Genomic DNA, 18,236 nt, shown 5'->3' with positions numbered 1-18,236 from the left:
AAAAAAAAACAAAAAAAAAAACACAGTCCTCTTGTTGCAGATGTGTCGCCATCCCTAAAATGGTACCTCACAGCTTGAATGAACCAAAGTGCATAGGTGAGTTGATGAGGGCAGGCCGAGTGCTTTTGATGAGGTGAAGATCAGCACCCTGCCAGTCCGCCCAGGCTCTGTCCATGCTCTCGCTCCACACTGGACTGTCCAGTTACAGCATCCTATCCAGGTCGGGATGCCAAAACAACTAAACTAATCAAAAATGGCAGAAGCGCACTTGCAAGCCCACTCATCTTATACGTGGGAACAAAAAGTCAAAGCGAAGGTGAAGAAACTAAACTGCAGCCACATGTCCATGCGGTGTGTAAACAAGCAGAGCTCAGTCTGACAGAGGCAGTGTGTTCAACCGTTTCCACACATTTACTTCACCGTGTAAAAAAACAACTTTGTTTCCATTTTTGAAATCTTCTGTGGGAAAGTCTGTATCAGCATAAGTTTGTTATTTTTTGGAATACATTCAATATTTTCTTAAGAAACAATACACACACTTCACATGGTGATAATGAAAAAAAAAATAGAACAAAAAATAGCAGCCCAAGTGCTCATTATCTTAGTCCAAATACTTTTAAACTTTGTATATAATGTATATATTCATATATATTTTTCATTAAAAATGAAAACTCGTCATTATCAAATTGCAACAACGAATACGTAACACAATATGCTAACATTTCATGCACCATCCTGTGCATTTGCACATTAAGATGCGTTTTTTTCAAGGTCAGAAACTCGACACTTATCATTCACAAGTTCGAGAACTGACAAAGGCAACATGGTCACATCAGACCTTCAGATGGACCAATCCACAACCTCGCACTGTGCTGTGCACACGCGCACACACACGCACACACACAGACATATACACTCGTTCCAAAGTTAATGTCTCAATGGCCACGCACCCTATCAGAGTTCTTAGGCACAAATGTGCAGTCATACAAAAAGCACATGGATTTACAAGTACCTGTAGTCTTAAGTCATTTGTACACACACGCACACGTCACGTCCCTCATGATTGGCCTGTCCACAGACAGTTCCACGAGGAGAAGCTAAGGAGAGAACCTAGTGGTGGTCACATAAGCAAAGCTAACATTTACAGAGTCGCTCTCGGGATGAAGCTGATGAGAGAAAGGAGAGTTGTGCAATTGGCCTCTTCCTCTCAGCTGCTCTCCTAAAACATCCAAACGCAGTTTGGACAGGACACACACACTTCTCATGAGAATACAAAATTACTATTTGAACAAAAATAGACATAAATGGCCTCTTATGTTTCATACATCTTGGTAAGCAACAAAAAGAAAAAAAAACATTGTGCAGACTGTTATATTACAACACACATCTCTGTCACGCATCACATTCACAAAAATATTCACTTCTCCAAAAAAAAACAAAAAAAAAAAACAACCTGTAATTTTGTTTTTGTTTGCTTTTTTGTGGTTTTGTTGTTTTTCTGTGATTTTTCTCATCTCTTTTGTAGGCAAGTGCAAATCTTCAAGTTTTTATAATCCACTTTTTCAATAGCTTGACTTTTCTATAAACATAAAAAATGCTGAACAGGAAATATCAACAGTGTTTGTCTTTTCGAGAAAGGATTTGCTCTCTGATAAAGTAAAGGTCCCTCTGACAGTCACTCACCGCTGTGTCTGCTCCCCTTCCAGTTCTGCCCCCCTTCCCTCCTCCCTCCTCATTCACGCTCACATGCACACACACACGCACACATTTCAAATCCTGTCTCGTTAAAGTGCATTAGTTGAGAATAAGGTGCTTGTAGTTGAGTGCCAGAGGATACCCATGCGCCCTGCTCACATGAACATGGCCCCTCCCGCCCCGGTTCCCCCAGCAGTGCACATTCGTCATCAGGTTTGTCTGATTAAAAGACAAGAAGGCCTCAGGTAGCTATTGCTGCTGCGCTGTTCCGCCTCAGTACTCCTCCACCATTTCCATGTCGTTCATAGACAGACAGTCCCCCGCGTTGTGGAATGAGTACCCTGTGGAGACAGTGAGAGCCCTGGTCAGACACTTGTTCACAGTATGTTATTGTGATAGACCTACCTACCTCTAGCTTTGAAAATGACAAATTTGTAATAAGTGTGATTCAATATTATTATTGTCATTGTTGTAACAAATTTATGCCACTGGCACAATAAACCTGAGCTGTAATATAGAAAAAACAAAACACTTAAAAAGGTCCTATACTACGCAAAATTGACCCTGAACCTAAAGCAATTTTAGAATGTTACCTCCTTAACCCTATAGCGTCGAAGGCTATCGTCGCCGATAGAGCGCGAATGCGGACTTTCCAGCAGCGTAACTCCGCAACCAGTCATGCTCTCAAGTAAATTCAAACGGCGTCTCAAAACGGAGGCACGGGGCTATTTAAATATTTTTCCGTCAGTTACGGTAATCTGCCTCTGTTGCTCCGCGAAGGTGACGAATGAGAGCGTGGGTGCTGCGGGGATTTTCCCAGTCATTTATTCGATGCGTAAAAGAAAACATACGGATGGATGTGTAAAAAAAAGTAGATGTGTGAAAAAATGCAGTAAATTCTGATACTTCCTTTAATATGATTTTTATGGCTAACAAAAATATAAAAGTCTAGGTGACCTATACTGGCCCATAGTGTGCTCAGTCCTTAAAGGGTTAAAAACATACCTGGAGTTGTGTTCCGTTTCATTCACACATGTTTGGAGACGTAGACAGCCTAATGATGCAATAATGCTCAAAGCACAAAATGTCCCATTTTCACCTCATGTCATGAAGCGGTAGTTTTAAAGTTAACAGCTCCCGTTTTGCTTTTGTTCAGTAGAGATGGGCAATTCCAGGGCTGAAATTATCCAAATGATTCTAATGAAGGTGTATGGAGTTTAAAAACGCAGTGGACGACTTCCTGTATTACATTACATCGCAAAGTGGAACAAAGTGTTTTTAGTTTGAGCAAAGAACTTTATACAGGGTTTGTGTGTTAAACATGTGTGAATGAAACAAAACTCTCATTAAAAACATGCCTTGAGTTAACATAACAGATCAGAAAATAGTGCTAGGAAAATGTACCCATAATAAAAAATTGACCTCTCCTATAAATTATTGTCCCATCATTTATTAAATATCAAGTCAATATAGTAAATTATCGTGACAAGCCTAGAAGCAGGTAATATACACTCAGCTGGAAGCATGACACCATTACATTCTATGATCTAAAAATACCAGAAGTCTGAAATGTCCTTTTCTGATGTGTTGTGAGTGTTCATTACTTTTGCAGCCACAAAGTCTAACCTACCCTGCCACATAGCCCAGTGAGCAGGTTTTTGTTGAAGAATACACACCTAAGATGCTGGGGTCGGAGTGCAGCATCAGGGGCTGTTTCTTCTTCATCTTCCCTCCCTGGTTGTCATAGAGCCCTGCCTTGCCCATGTGGTTGGCTTGGAACATGGACTGCAGGGTATTAGGGTTCATACCTCGCATTGACTCCTGAGAAATAAAAGTTATAAAGTGTGTAAACAAAGGGTCAAAGGAAACAGACGTGACTATATGAAGGGCATGTTTTTGGGAGTCTAAAATACTGGGACTGACAGAAGCTAGAGACAACATGACAAAAATATTATGAACAGCAACACTTAAGTTTGCTAAGCAGGTTCTCAAGATCACCCTGCACAATACAACAACTCAGAGAGGGTATGGTTTATGAAATACTTAAATATAACAAAAGGAACATTTACATATTTACAAAGTTTTCTCCCTTTACAAGTATGAAAGAATATCAAAATACTAACCTGCAGAGGGAAGTTCATGTTCAACCCGGCCACTTCCTTTGATAACTGTTGAAAACAATGAAAGGCATGAATAATGCATTCTACATAGTATCAGTGGATATTCCAATGTTTGAAGATCTACCTGCTGCTGCTGCCTCTGTTGGTTGGCTTTCTGTTTGGCACGTCGCTCCAGGAACTGTTTGGCAAACTCTTTGGCTTCCACTGTGTCCCCTAGATAGGACCGGATAAAGTCCAGCACTGCATAGGGTGACTCCACCTCCTTTAGGTAAGCCACTATAGTGGCCACTGGAGAGAGAGGGAAATGGCATCAGTCAATTTGCTGTGGCGTGCCCAGTGAAAGGTGTAAAGGCATGCTGTGAGCCCACCGTCCAGAGAGGAGGAGTTATTGGCAGAGGTGTTGAGAGCGTGCAGCATCTGTTCACACCATGTGGTGAAGCCATCCTGAGGCTTCATGCCCTGCAGCAGCTTCAGCAGCTTCTCCTCATCATCTGTGCGCTTCCGACGCATCATGTACTGTTCACTGCAGAACAAAGCACACAGTCAGCCAAGGCAAAGGTGGTTACAGACAGACAGAGGCAGAGTTGTGTGTACCTGAGCGAGGGGCTGCTGCGGCTGTTCTTCAGGCCCATGCTGTTGTTAGAGTTGGAGCGGAGGCTCTGGTTCTTAACAGCTTCGTCCCACATGCCCATGCTCCCACCAGAGCTTCCACTGGCAGATTTACCCTCCATGGCCCCCGCGCCACCCCACATCCCAATGCCCTCAATCCACTGGTTTCCCATGGACGAGTTGCTCATAGACATGCCTGAATGCTGGAAGAACAAAACCTGTCATCAGTTCCTAAGTCAGTAGCTGCCGTTTGTCCCTTACAATAAGGAAGACTGAGTCATCACAGACGTTTTCTGTTCAGGTTGACTTGTTTAATGCCTGGTCTTAATCAGCCTTGTGTGGAACTTTGCCAATGAGGTGTTACATATTATTTGAAAGGTCTTTGATGCCCTCTTCTCTTGTTAGATAACACAGATATAACATTAAGTAAAATATCATCAAGTGGTCAAAAATAAAAAATAAGAAATCTAGTACTTACACGGTCTCTTTGCTGGGCTCTCTGCTGCATCTCCAACAGCGCCAGAGCAGGGGGCTTTCCCGATTTGGACAGGCCAGAAGAGGGCGCTCCTCCCCAGCTCGAGCCACTGGCCCCAGGCCCTGGGGCCTGAGGGGTCTGCTGCAGCAGTTTCAAGATTAATTCCTGCTGCTGCCGACACTGAACAAGGACACGTGCAAAAGGTTAAAAAGACCATTGTGTACTGGTACTGCTTATCATGTACTGAAAAATACAAGGGCTAGACTATAGAAGCCTTGTGTAGTAGCCTGCATTTTACCATCTCTGATGCAGTTTACCCTGTATTAAGAGATCAAAGATTAAACCTACAAGTCCTTACCATTGTAAAAAGTACACTACCTGCTTGCGTCTGAAGAGCTCCTCTTCGTCTCTCCTCTTCTGCTCCTCCTGCTGCTGTCTCCTCTTCTCCTCCCTGCGCTTACGCTGCTCTTCCTCCTCGCGCTTAGCCCTGAGTTCAGCATCTCTCCTTTCCTGGAGCTTCAGAAAACAACCATGTTAAGCTTAAAAACACCAACATGTAATAAGGACACAAATTGAATACAATGTGTGCTGACACAGACCTTTTGAAGCTGTTCAAGAGTTGGACCCTGAGTAGAAGGATTCATTGTTATGTCCCAAAGACTGGCTTCACCACCTAAACAGACACAGGGGTTGCTTAAGCATCTGTGCAGTATCACATGAGTACAAAATCTTCACATGTGACAGTACCTGATGGCTGTGAAGCTGAGGTATGCATGTCCCACATGGACCCTGTGTCTGGCACTGACATCGACCTGTTCATCGAAGGCATCATACCCTGCTCACTGCACCTGTAACACAAAAAAAAAAAATACCAACGAACATTTTAATTTTTAGTCGTGCCACATGCATTTAACTGGGTGACATAATTTGATGGACATATTTCATTGTCAGACTTTTTTTTTTTTTATTTAAAAAAATGCTCAAGATCAGACCCAGAGCTTATATTTGGGCTGTCCTTTTGTTTCATGGGTTTCCACTACACACACCAGCTACCTGGCTTGTCGGTACCTGTTTATGAGCTGGAATAGCTGCTGCTGCTGCTGCTGCTGCTGGAGCTGCTGATAAAGAGCTGCAGCAGCCATCTCTTGCTGCTTCTTTAGCCGGTCCTGGTCCAGATTACCCTGCAGGAAAACCAAGTTAGCACCACGGATACATCTATGGAACATATCTCATGAGCTGAATGGTACCAGTGGTTGATTATAAACAAACAGTGAGAAAGAGAACATAAGTGATTTCTGGAAAGAATAATCCCCGTAAAAGGGCTTGTATCTAATTTCAAACTATGAGTGAGGAACACAATTTAGTCTGTGACAGCGAGTTTAACAGTGACTGCGGAGGTTAACCAGCTACGTGGTAACTAATATCTATAACGCAGTTGTTTTAAGTCCAAAAAGCACATTTAAAATATATGATTCAGTGAAACACTAATAACTTGACAGTATATAAAGAGTGGAATCAGTAGTTCCTTTATTAGTTATTACCCATGTATGAGTTATTACCCATGAAAAAGCTATGTGGAATTAATAAGATTATATTTTACAGTCTCAACTAATTTCTTATTTAGTAGCTTTTAAAATATAATGCCTGATGTAAAGAGCACTTATCTTGACAAGAATAAAATTTAAATCAGGTACTGGCCCTTTAATGAGCTGTAACTCACAGTCCCCGTGGAGCTCCGGCTGGGTTGAGGGCGCTGTGGTGGTGGTCTCAGCAGGGGTGGAGGAGAGGGCCCGGGGGCAAATGGTACACGCCCCCACATCTTGATGACATCCCCCAGTGGCTGGAAGCCTTCATCACAGCCCCGTTTGACCAGCAGGGTCATGGTGAAGTAGCCTGCCTGGAACCACTCACACATCTCCATAGTGCTGAAGGGACCTGAGAGAGAAAGAGCCAGCCACAGAAAATGTGTTTGTGAACATAATATTAATCCCGCAGCCATGCAAACAGCAATACACTTTTGTTAGGATGTCTATGTAGTACAAAGTATCATGGCCAAAATAACTGCAACCATAATAGCGCATTAAAAAAATGATGATTTAAAAATGGAAATATACTCAAATGACTCTATGGATCATGTACTTAAGTTAAAAAGAGATCATTCATTCTTTAATCATCAAATGAATACATGTTTAAACAAATATTGGACACAAAACATCATGTAGCCAAACCACCTTCTCAAAGCCTAATCTTGTCAGATCTCAGGATGGGAGACCGCTGGTAGGGCTCCAGTGGCAAAGTTTCATTGTGTTCTTAGGCAAGACACTTCAACCACCACCAACATACACAACACTTTCATACTAGGCAAGGTGGGTGGAGGGGTTGATGGTGAAGATTGGCAGCCTCGCTTCTGACAGTCTGCCCCAGAGCAGCTGTGGCTTTAAAACTATCTTGAGTGTGCACTGAATGAAGTGAATGAATAATGCACTGCAAAGCATTTTTAGGCCAAAAATCCAATGATTATTATAGAAGTACTTGTTAATGCTGAAAAAAATCTGGAAATTAGCATCATGGATATGGATAGTTGTTTTTTTTTCTACAAAAAATGACGGTGTAATGCTGATTATCTATGTTGCAAATTATCACAATCATAATAAATCTATCATAAATGATAATAGTGTGATTAGCAGTATTATTGCTTAATGTACAATCCCTCATAGAAAGGTATACCTTGGATCTCTCCCTGTGGATCTTTGTAGAACCATTTCATGGCAGCCTCGTGAGACAGGGGTAGAGCTGCAGCCGTGTTGCGACTCTCCTGTTGCAGAGCCTGAGTGAAGCACTCTTCCTCTAGAGACGTATCCTGCAGTGAAGCCACCATCTTCTCTGCCTCCTGCACACAGACAGACACACATTAGCTGTTGAACACTCCATCACTATCGATATTAGTTGAAGCTTGTCAGAAGCACATAGACCCCTGAACATATACAACTACCAATAACAAAGACAGCAACCATTCAGAATGCATGGCCATATGCTGCATGTAAACACTGTGCATCAGTTCTGCAGAGAGAAAATGTTTCCACTGTATCCAAAAAAATTAAAACAGAATGGCCAAACCTCGACACCGAGGTTAGCACATCTTTCACTATACAATAATGTGCTACTTAAATCTTAGGGGGAAATAAGTGGCTATGAAAAGGGCATCTGACCAGCCCAGGCCATCCAATAACAGCAACAGGCTTTAAAATTATCAGCTGTAATTAATTAGGGGTAGATAGTAGCAATGACGTCTTGAATACAGGAGTACAAAGATGACTCAAACATGTATGAATCACATGCACTTAACTTGGGAAGGGTAAATGAGTGAGGGAGACAGCATGGTTAAACGCTCTGAAAAGTCAATTTAGCATAATAGGTCCCCTTTTAATGCTTGTGTATTCATACCTGCTGAAGATGCTTCATGCCTTCGTCGTCCTCTGGGTCTCCTCCGCCTGTGAGGGGCAGAGGGGCTGCAGAGGAAGGAGGAGGGGGAGGCAGGACACATGGGGCAACCGTGCTTGAAGAGAGATGAGCTTTTGAGTCAGCCATTATAGATACATCTGCAACAAAAACAAAAGTCAGAGCAGTCAGACCAGCACTTTTCATCTAACCTGACTGACTTTGCCAAGCCAGGACTAGAGTCCTTCAGAGCTTCATGACGCACCTTGGCTGGTTGCGCTGTTGGACTTCAGAGATAGCCCGTTGTCCACCACTGGGACCGCCGCACTGGGCTGAGGTTCCTGTGATGGAGGGCTGCATCGAGTAGGAGAAGCAGAGGGAGAAGATTCTTTCTCCTCACCATTCAATGTCCCAGCACCAGCTTTGTTACGCTCTAGAGGCAAAAAAACAGAATATAAAATATAGAAATAAACACACAAACACATACACACAGATTTTCCTCACCCAGCTCTTTGTCTCCTTCAGCACAATTTTTCTCTGGGTCCTCAAGACTCTCCTCATGCTCCTCCTCATCTTCTATTCCTTTAAATTCCAGGTCTTCCTCCAGGATGGCATCTTTTCCAGATTTCTAGGAACAAAATATTACACTGATCCAGTACCTGAGATGTGCACTGGAACCATGGAACTTTTTATAAACCATTTGCTAAACTTTAACATCTAAAAAGGGTGAGTCAACCTGCCCAAATCTAAGACTAAACCAGGACCACAACACGGTACATTTTTTCCAATGCTTTTTCTTCTATTAAGAAGGTCAAAAACTATGTTTTTTGGTCATAGCACATTTTCATTCACCTTGTTACTGTAATACGTGTAGTTAGTTGTGTGTGCATAACCCCAGATACTACAATCTACACACCTTCAGAGGCATGAAGGCTCCAGAGGAGTCAAAGGTGCCCATCTCACTGTCCTCTTCATCAGTGCACCACTCGGGCAGGCCATCCCTCTCGTCGTCTGGCCCATCGCTGCCCGCGCGCCGCCGTCCTCCTCCTCCATGGCCCTCAGAATCACGGAAGTCAAAGTCAAACTTCCTCCTGCGACCCTCCCCAGGGCCAGTGTGATCCCGCCAGCCTGCTGAGCGAGGACCACCATCTGACAAATACACAACTATTAAACATGTCCTGTTACACACTACTTTTATCTTGGACAAATATAAACTTCTAAAACAGATTTTGTCTTGTTGGCATTGCACTGTGTGAGCAAGCATGATCCCTACCATCCCTGCGTGATCCGGCCAGTCTCCAGTTATTGCCCGGCTCCACCTCCTCCTCCTCCTGCTCCTCTCGGAGAGTGCGCCAGTTATCGCTGTCAGCCCTTGCATACTCCTTCCTCCCTGGAGCAGGGGGGGGCCCCGACTCCTCAAAGCCCGGCCGGCCCACCTCTCTCCTTAGCGGCTTCTCAAAGCGGCGCTCACCCCTGGGGATAGGATTACCAATGAGAGGAAAATTACATTTTATACATTTAGAGATCCAATATTGTAAACAGAAAATAATAATTTCAACATTTCAGCTGCTGAGTGAAAGAAGGGATGCGTCACCTGTCATCCCAGCTCTGACTGCGATGTATCTCTCGAACATTGCGGCCAAAACCCACCTCAGATTCTTCAATACTTCTTTGGTAAAACCCACTTTCACCTCGACCACGGCCTTAAAACAGATGAGGGCTTGTTATTGTACAAATAAAAGGTGACTGTAGACAAGAAACACAGTAATGTGGAATCCATGGGCTGTTATACACTAATGCACATTCATTAGTCCTCACCTCGACTGCCTCGTGCGGCCCCTCGGCCTCGGACCGCTCCGGCTGGTGCGGCCCCTCCCACACCCTTCCCCATGAGCCTGAGCACGGCCACGCTGTTCACAGACATGGAGAAGTTCCTCTGCGGGGGTCACACAGCAGGAATGTCAGCAATGCGAGCAGGCATTCAGCAGCCTACAGTCTGAGTGTATGATGAGGGTGATCAGAGCCCAAACATTAGGCTCTTAATGTAATATACAAGGGATTTTAAATAGGGCTGGGCTATTGAGGTGAATTGAACACACACATAAAATCCATTTAAAATATGAAAGTCTCCCAAAACATGATGGGATCAAAACATGATAAAATTTAAAAAGAGCACATGAATAAAAGCATGTCATTAAAAACAATGTCAATATATAAAACAATTAAGGTGCAGTTTACAGCTTATTTAACAAACAGCTGCTGGGATAAAGATGCTTGTCAAGCGCTTAATTTTGCATCTTGGGACCAGGTACCTTTGCCCAATGCAATGCGCAATTCATCGTTTAAAATGGCCGTGGCTAAGCTCTGAAGCTGTCTGGAGTACAGAGACTCAGGGGCAGTTGGGTGTCTCCAATTACTTCACTGGACCATTCGACAAGCTGGGAAAGCAGACTGCTAAACCGTGAGACCAGACAATATCATAAAACAGATTCAATAAAAGCTTGATTTAAAAAAAGTCATCATGGTCTTATCATTGTTAAAAAAGGATATTTTTCTCACATAGTACAGTCTGGCGGCCCTTCTTTATCACAGCTGCACAGTTTTGAGTCTATGATTGTCCCAACGTATTTGTATGACTCCACCCACTGCATAGTCTCCCCTTGAATGCGTGTCACCATAGGAGTGTGTGGGGTCTTTCTCAAGTCGATCATGTCTTTGTGGTGTAGTGTCAAATGGTTTTGCTAGACACATGAATATGTTCAGAACCAATTATTTTCATTCCCTTGGAGAAGGCTAACAATAACATTTGCATATTTAATGATTGACCTGTTACTGTACTTGTTTTGACACCCAGTACACAAGATAAAAAGGGGGAAAAGGACACCTTGTGGTGAACCTGTATGCAGAGGCTCCCATATAAAACTCAATTCACCCTTCCACCTTTTTGCTTTTGATTTACTAAAGTTTAAAATCCAACCAACTAAACCAGAATCAAGGTTAAAATTATCCAAAAGACACCTTGCTAAAAATATGTGGCTGTATGGTATTAAAACCTGATGAGAAAAAGACAAGGAGTAGGTGAACATATGACAAAAAAATATGAAAAAAACAAACAAAAAAAAACGTGTAACAAAGTAACTGCATCTTCCACCCCTCTGTGAGGTCTATACGCAAACTGCATATAAAGGTTCACTTTTTCCTCAAGATTTCACCTTATTGTTTTATATATATATATATATATATATAATCATTGCCACTGAAGTGAGGGCCACTGGCCTACAGTCATTTAGTTTTAGGTGCACTGGATTTGGGAATCCCTGTGGGATGGGAATCACTGTCTCTTTCCAGATTTGTGGAAAGTGCTGTTCCTCTAAAGATTTGTTGACGAGGTAATGACAAATTGAGCTCAATTGTTTTGCACAAGTTCTAACCAAGTGGCCACAGACAATATCGGGGCCCTGGCTCTTATTAACTTTTGACACCTTCAGAGCCTTTTCTTTCTTCCTTAAATAGGTATAATAAAGTGATGTCCATCCTTAAGTCAATTTTGAAGTCCCTAAATGTCATAATTAAAATCACAATCTCAAATATAGTGTAAAAGCTGTTTAGAGCATCTGCAAGGTCCTTCACTGATTTGTGGCCCTCTAATGACATTTAATTTACACTTTTGGTTTGGTGGGTAACTAATAGCCTTCATGCTAGACCAAGCTGATCCTTGTTTTCAGATATTTTATTTTCAAAATCATTTTTGTAATCCCTCCTTGCTTTAGACAGTTAAATTTACATTTTTTGTTTGCCTCCTGATATTCAGACGCAGGCCCTTTCTTGTTATGGGCATGCCTTTTTCTATTATGCAGGCCTTAATGCGGTTATTTATCCAAGCCCTATTATCTGAATACATTTTTACTTGTTTGCAAGGAACGATTAGGTCACTGCAGAAAGCTGTGTAAGAGCAAATTACATCTCTCAGTTCATCCAGGTCATTGCAGAAGTCTTTAAAAACACCCCAGTCTGTACAGTCATAGCACTTCTGTATTCAGTCCATTCCAGTAGTCTATTCCCTTGATCTGCACTATCCTCTGCTGAGTGTCTTGTATGCAGGCAGTAAATGCACAGAGTTATAATCAGAGGATCCCAGCGGAGGAGAGGGGGGACTTGCACCTGCACCAACCCATGACAAAGATCAAGAGTCTTATTCTGCCTGATTTGGTGATGTATTAGAGGAAATTGGTTCTTTTCAGGGACACAAGATTTAAATCCCTCGTGATAAACCGTCTGGTAAAACGGACTGTAGTTTTTGTAGATCATCATACACACCACACGGGAAACCAAATCAGCGTTTGTTATTGTTGAGTATATTTGTTCTAAGTCAAAGATTTGAGGGAATTCTCAAGGTAAGTAGAAGAGGCATAGCAATATCGATAAGGGTTGAATACCAGGAGCGCAAATTCGCTTGTTCACAGTCACAAAGTTGCAGTTAAGTTTGTTTATACAGAGCCATACTCTGCATCCTTTCATCTTTTCCCTTTAGTTTGAACATTTTTGTCCAAGCACAAGGGGGTGCCGAAGCCATCCTTATACAGATCTCCATCCTGGCCATTCGCTGTAAGACAGGTCTCACTCAGAGTGAAAAATACAGCAATTCCTGTAGTTCTTTTGCCAACGGATGTTTTCCTTGGGCTTGTCAACCTTATTTCTAAGGGACCTGCGCATATGCTTCAGCTTCCATGTCAATGACATTGTTATTTTTATCTGTAACAGTATGTAGTTTGGAGCAAAGTTTGGGCACTGGAAGAGCAATGTAGGCAACTTTTTGTTAGTGGGTAGTAAAAGTCATGTTTATGTTCATAAAATGAATATTGAAAGCCATTTGAAATACACATTTTAGATTGTGATAAATCAACCAGAGAAAAAAAAAATCTTGTGAATTTTTTGCTAGATCACCTAGCCTTATTTTAAAGAGACTGTCAAGCAAATCCTATATGGAAGCAGAGCTGTAGCCAAACTTGCTCTGTAATTTTAATCTATCATAATCAATGATTTTAAAACTGTCTCCAGAAATTTAAATAATTTAAATAAAGGGTGCTAGTACAGGTGGGTATTGTACTGATTTATACACAATCTCCTAATATTGTATCAGGCATATACTTTATAATAGAAACAATCTCAAAATACCGCAAAAAGAGCAAACAAAACATAAAAATGTGACAGACTCAGATTTTATCTTTTAAAAGTGTCATGTTTTTATATTTCTGATGGATTGCAGGAACATGCAGGATATCCTTGTCAATATGGCCCAGCCCTATGTGCCAGTTAGAGTAGAGAACTGCAGAGCCATCCAGTGGAAATAACGATTGCTAGAAAGTGTGGTGCCCCTTACCTGCTCCTCCTCAGTGAGAGGCACCAGTGCTAGGGGCTGCATGGGCTCATCTTGCAGAATAGCAGCAAACTCCTTATCCTGCATGTCCTCTGGGACCTGAAATAATTTTAGGACACTTGATTTACACCTTTCCACAATTTTTCAGCATTTTTGTCAGTTTATGTTCTGAATTACTGTCACGTGGCCCATTTAGGCTCCTTCAGTTTCACAAAGCAGCCTGGTTATAGATGGCTTCCTGTTAAATGCAACATTAGGAGGACTTTTCCCCCATTCACAAGATTAAATATTTAGTCTCAAAATGTTAATCACTTTAATCACTATGGGGTCTTTCTAGGCCTGTGACAATTTCGAAGTGTGATATATTGTTGAAGTAAATGTAGATGATTAACAATAATATTGAAACCAGACCATAAAACAGGCTAACCCAGAAAAAACAACAACTCTAAATGTATAATATTGTTTAAAAACAAACAAACAACTAATAAAAATTATAATATATATATATATATATATATATATATATATAGATATATATATATATATATATATATAAAAATATGAGCTGTAATAAGTAACAAAATAAAACATTTAATTAGTTTGTATCTATGAGTCAGAGTCATCAGTCATAGAAATTCACAATTCAACTTACAGAAAAATAAGAAGTAGCCACAGTAAATATTTACCCCAAAAATATTTGTTCCATCTATCATCTATTGAACATTAGGTCGATATAGTAGTTATTATGACAGGTCTAGGTTTTTTTTCACCGACAATGTACATATTTCCACAAAAATCATTTGTCAAAAAGAATTTGTTCTGTTGTGAACCAGTGTATAACTCAGCCCAACTTGGCAGCTGAAAATCATAATTCATCGTCAAAAATAAACTACAGAAAATTTACACTGTATATCACGCTGACAGTTTGCGTACATTTACTGACCTTGTTGTCTTTGATATAAAGTGCTAACATCTCCTCTCGGCCGTAGCGATACTCGGCCAGCTTGTACTTTGGCATGGCAGGGGAGGGAGGGGGAGAGGTCACACTCCCCCCACTGGACAGTGCACGGAGCCTGTAGAGGTCAGGGAAAGCAGTTAATGAATTTCAAGATATTCATGCATGTCTGCCCTCTAGCACTAACCATTTGGAAAGTACAGCATTGACAGCCTTCATAGATATGTTTACAAAATTGTTAAAGCAGACCTATTATGCAAAAATAGACTTTTTAGAGCTTTGAAGTTAAGTTTTATTTGGAATGATTGGAATGATCTGAGCAATGAAATTTTATTTTCAAAATACTACACTGTCAATCCAATCCTGTATTCTCTGGCCCAGGTATATGCCCACTTCTCTGTACTTTTCCAATTTTCTTAATCGGCAGCATTGCATAGTCATTTTGGTACAAAAAAAATCTGATGCTTGCTAGCGTGATTTACCCCTATCCTTCAAAGGTCCAAATGTTCACGGCAACATCTGCTCCCATTGAGTACCATGATTTTATAATGCAATGGTCAGCAGAGTTGTTTAATTAAGTTGTTGATCAATAATGCAATTCACAATGTCCAAATTATAAAATAATGATCCATGGGTGTCATAGATTATAACTACATAGCAGACAAAAGCACAATACGTCATCTTTAACAAAATTATGAATATTAATCAGTAACATGTATAACAGTGTTTGAAAACAGAACATGGAAAACCTGACACTGACTTACCATTCTGGGCCGAAGTTAAGAGTCTCAGCTGTCATATTCCTCACGTCCACACAGTATTGAGTATCTAATAAGACAGAGCTTTATTCAAAAGGGCACTAGAACATTTGAAGGAGTTCCTCTTTCTCATCCCCCTTGGCCTTACCCTGTCCAGGTATTCGGAGCAGGCTGGACTGAGCTGGAGCAGGCTTGAGCTGGTAGGCTTAAATTAGGCTAAGGTGACTAAAAGGCTGAGTGGTGCTTATGCTGTGGTCACAGAGCGCCCCAAACACTCACGATTCAGAAAAATAGCTGCCAGTTTCAGGTGTTTGAGGACTACCAGGTAATCAGACCAAGACTTTAGAATGCAAAGGGGTTTGACTACCGTTAAGAATGGAAGCTCCTGCTACTCACAGCCAAAACATAAAAAAACTTACTACAGAAAAAAATAAACACTCTTCTTTTGAATATGAAGGTTTTTGTACAGCAGTTATGCCTCACATTAAAGGTAAAGAGATGAACTCAATCGACCACAAGGGTAAGGAACAGCCAATAGGTGAAGGACCGTCTGCTGGAGCCACGAGCAGACGTGAGCTCTCCTCTTCAGCGCCTGCTCTGCCTGCTCCCAGTGAACTGAGGGAGAGCCTCCAGGTGACTCCTTAAGATCTGACCTCTTCCTTTTGCGCCACTGCAGAAGCAAAAAAGAGAGGTTCATGTCTCCAGGCTAGGACTGGGCTCTATAACAATATGATATTTTGCTGATCAAATTGGTGTCAGTCATATCATGATTCAAGGCCTATATTACGCTATTTTCTCATCTATGTCATAATGCTATTTCCTCATCAAAAACATAGCTGGAGTTGCGTTTTGTTTCATTCACACATGTTTAAACACATAAATCCTGCATATTTAAGATATTCTCTCAAATGGAGAAAACTGTTCCACTTTGTGATGCCATGTAGTGATATAGGAAGTGCTCCACTGTGTTTTTAAACCCTTTACACCTTCACTAGAATCATTTGGATCATTTCAGCCCTGGAATTGCCAATTTCTACAAAACAAAAATGGAAAAGGTAGCTGTTAACTTGAAAATTACCTACATGACATCAAAACGTGGAACAGATCATTTTGAGCTTTGGAGATGTAGACTGACTGACTAATCTTGGTTTATTAAACTTGAGTGAATGAAACAAAACATAAATCCAGGTATGTTTTTGATGAGGTAACAACGTACTAATAAGACTAAAAGCACTGAATAATCAATTTTGTGTAATATAGGATCTTTAATACAGCTTGTGTATTTGTGGTTTCCCAATTTCAAATGTTCAAAAAGTTATTTAGCTCATGCAGGTCTATACTATATAAATAGATATACAGAGGAATGATGCATGACAATGAATGTTGATGAATTTCTTGCCATTTCACTTTCCATTGTATTTGCGATCCCTCAGTCATTTAGACGAGCCCCATGGTATTAAAAGCTTTCAAATAAAATAAATCAAATGATGCAATTTTCTCAATACTGTCCATAGGCAGCTTTTAAGTTTAAATCATTTCTGCACGCGTGTAGATCTCGTTCACTGTTTACATACAAACATGAAAATTTTGCAAAGGGACCACATCGTGCTATGGATTTGGGCCAGTGTTTGGAATTTTTTTTAATATTAAAGTTGAGTGAAATTAAACTTGTAAGGAGTGCAAATAAATACCTGCTTACGGTAGTAATTGTAATAAAATGGATAACGTCCACTTGCGTGTAAAAAACCCTCAACATTGAGGTTTCATTGAAGGAAAGTGGCGCTGTTGTGAATATTATTTCACAGTTTGAAAAAAGTGGTCAAAACATTTTCAGCTACAACATAGAAAACACAAAGTTGTAAGTTGTATTTGATATTCTAATTAGTCTGAAACTCTATGTTCGGACTTGTTTACTCCATGGCGCATCTTGCCACTGCACACGGAACTGACTTTAGCCTCTTTAGCACAGCTAGCTCGTCGGGGACCAAAGGCTCTGGAATAAACGGGTGCTCTCGTCTTTACTACCGCCTGAATGCCATTATAAAGTCATGTTCCCGTGTTTGGGGTTAGGATTTGGCTCCGTGCGAACTGGCCTGGTGTGTACAGTTCGGTGTTTGTTGAATAGGCCTCGGCTGGAGGTTCAGATGACACAGAATGATGGCGGAGGGGGGGCGGAGTGATCTGGGTAAGTTTAGCCGGGCCTGCTCCGCCAATGTGCGGACAGACATCTACACTATCGCCGCGTTAAAGCCAAACGCTGCGGCGCAAATAGGTATATTGATACAATAAGAAATCACTAGTGAAAACATGGTATTATTTTTCACAAGAGAAGCGTCGTAAAAGAAGTCGAATCATCATTTCATGCACAAGCTAAGGTTAGCATTTTAGCTAGCTAGTGAGCTAACTTGCTAGAAGCTGCAAAAAGGAACCGTGGCTTACCTTTACTGTTTGTTGTTACTAACGTGGTCTGCACGGTCTGTCTACGGTCAGATTATCGCATGCATTGGTCTCTAAACACTGTAAATGTTTGTATTCGACATAATCCTATATTGACAATGACGTGATATTAATGTAATGTCTTGTTTTTTCCCTCTCCTCCGACGGTCGCTGCTGCGTATCAGTGTGTCTGCTGGATCGTTGCTCTTCTTGTTGTTTGTGTTTCGGAAACATGGCGGTCCATATGACACCACGTGACTGAGGACTGCCAAGCGGCGGAGAGGGGCACCACCGCCAGAGTAGCAGCCCACAACCACGGCCCACAGCCGGGAATCGCATTGGACCAAGTATCCCAACTACATCTGAACAGGTA

At 41.4% G+C, this 18,236-nt stretch overlaps 1 protein-coding gene across 1 annotated transcript; it reads right to left on the bottom strand.

Moving 5' to 3' along the window:
- gigyf1a (GRB10 interacting GYF protein 1a) lies at window positions 1-18,086 on the bottom strand. Its single transcript, XM_033983942.2, has 25 exons — window positions 17,867-18,086; window positions 15,576-16,097; window positions 15,434-15,497; window positions 14,658-14,787; window positions 13,718-13,813; window positions 10,156-10,273; window positions 9,932-10,040; window positions 9,611-9,810; window positions 9,254-9,486; window positions 8,842-8,965; window positions 8,603-8,770; window positions 8,344-8,498; window positions 7,627-7,789; window positions 6,620-6,834; window positions 5,968-6,080; window positions 5,647-5,747; window positions 5,499-5,572; window positions 5,278-5,415; window positions 4,903-5,079; window positions 4,410-4,627; window positions 4,184-4,338; window positions 3,940-4,103; window positions 3,819-3,863; window positions 3,372-3,516; window positions 1-2,036 (listed from the first exon to the last, which is right to left on the bottom strand). Exons 3-25 carry the CDS (start codon window positions 15,466-15,468, stop codon window positions 1,969-1,971), a joined length of 3,144 nt encoding a protein of 1,047 aa, XP_033839833.1. The 5' UTR covers window positions 15,469-15,497; window positions 15,576-16,097; window positions 17,867-18,086; the 3' UTR covers window positions 1-1,968.
- Between the last annotated feature and the right edge of the window lie 150 nt (window positions 18,087-18,236).

This window comes from Periophthalmus magnuspinnatus, chromosome 18 (assembly GCF_009829125.3).
Source record: "Periophthalmus magnuspinnatus isolate fPerMag1 chromosome 18, fPerMag1.2.pri, whole genome shotgun sequence".
NCBI classification, from domain to species: domain Eukaryota; kingdom Metazoa; phylum Chordata; class Actinopteri; order Gobiiformes; family Gobiidae; genus Periophthalmus; species Periophthalmus magnuspinnatus.
The sequence above is the reverse complement of the archived record's forward strand: the minus strand, read 5'-3'. Positions and strand labels throughout refer to the sequence as shown.

Bases quoted from the DNA above. Each gene is read 5' to 3' on its own strand.
- gigyf1a (XM_033983942.2), bottom strand. From the start codon at position 15,468: ATGACAGCTGAGACTCTTAACTTCGGCCCAGAATG. The intron at 9,487-9,610 runs GTAGGGATCATG...TGTATTTGTCAG, and splicing joins GGCCGGATCACGCAGGGATG to ATGGTGGTCCTCGCTCAGCA. The intron at 6,835-7,626 runs GTATACCTTTCT...TTTCTCTCTCAG, and splicing joins TCCACAGGGAGAGATCCAAG to GTCCCTTCAGCACTATGGAG.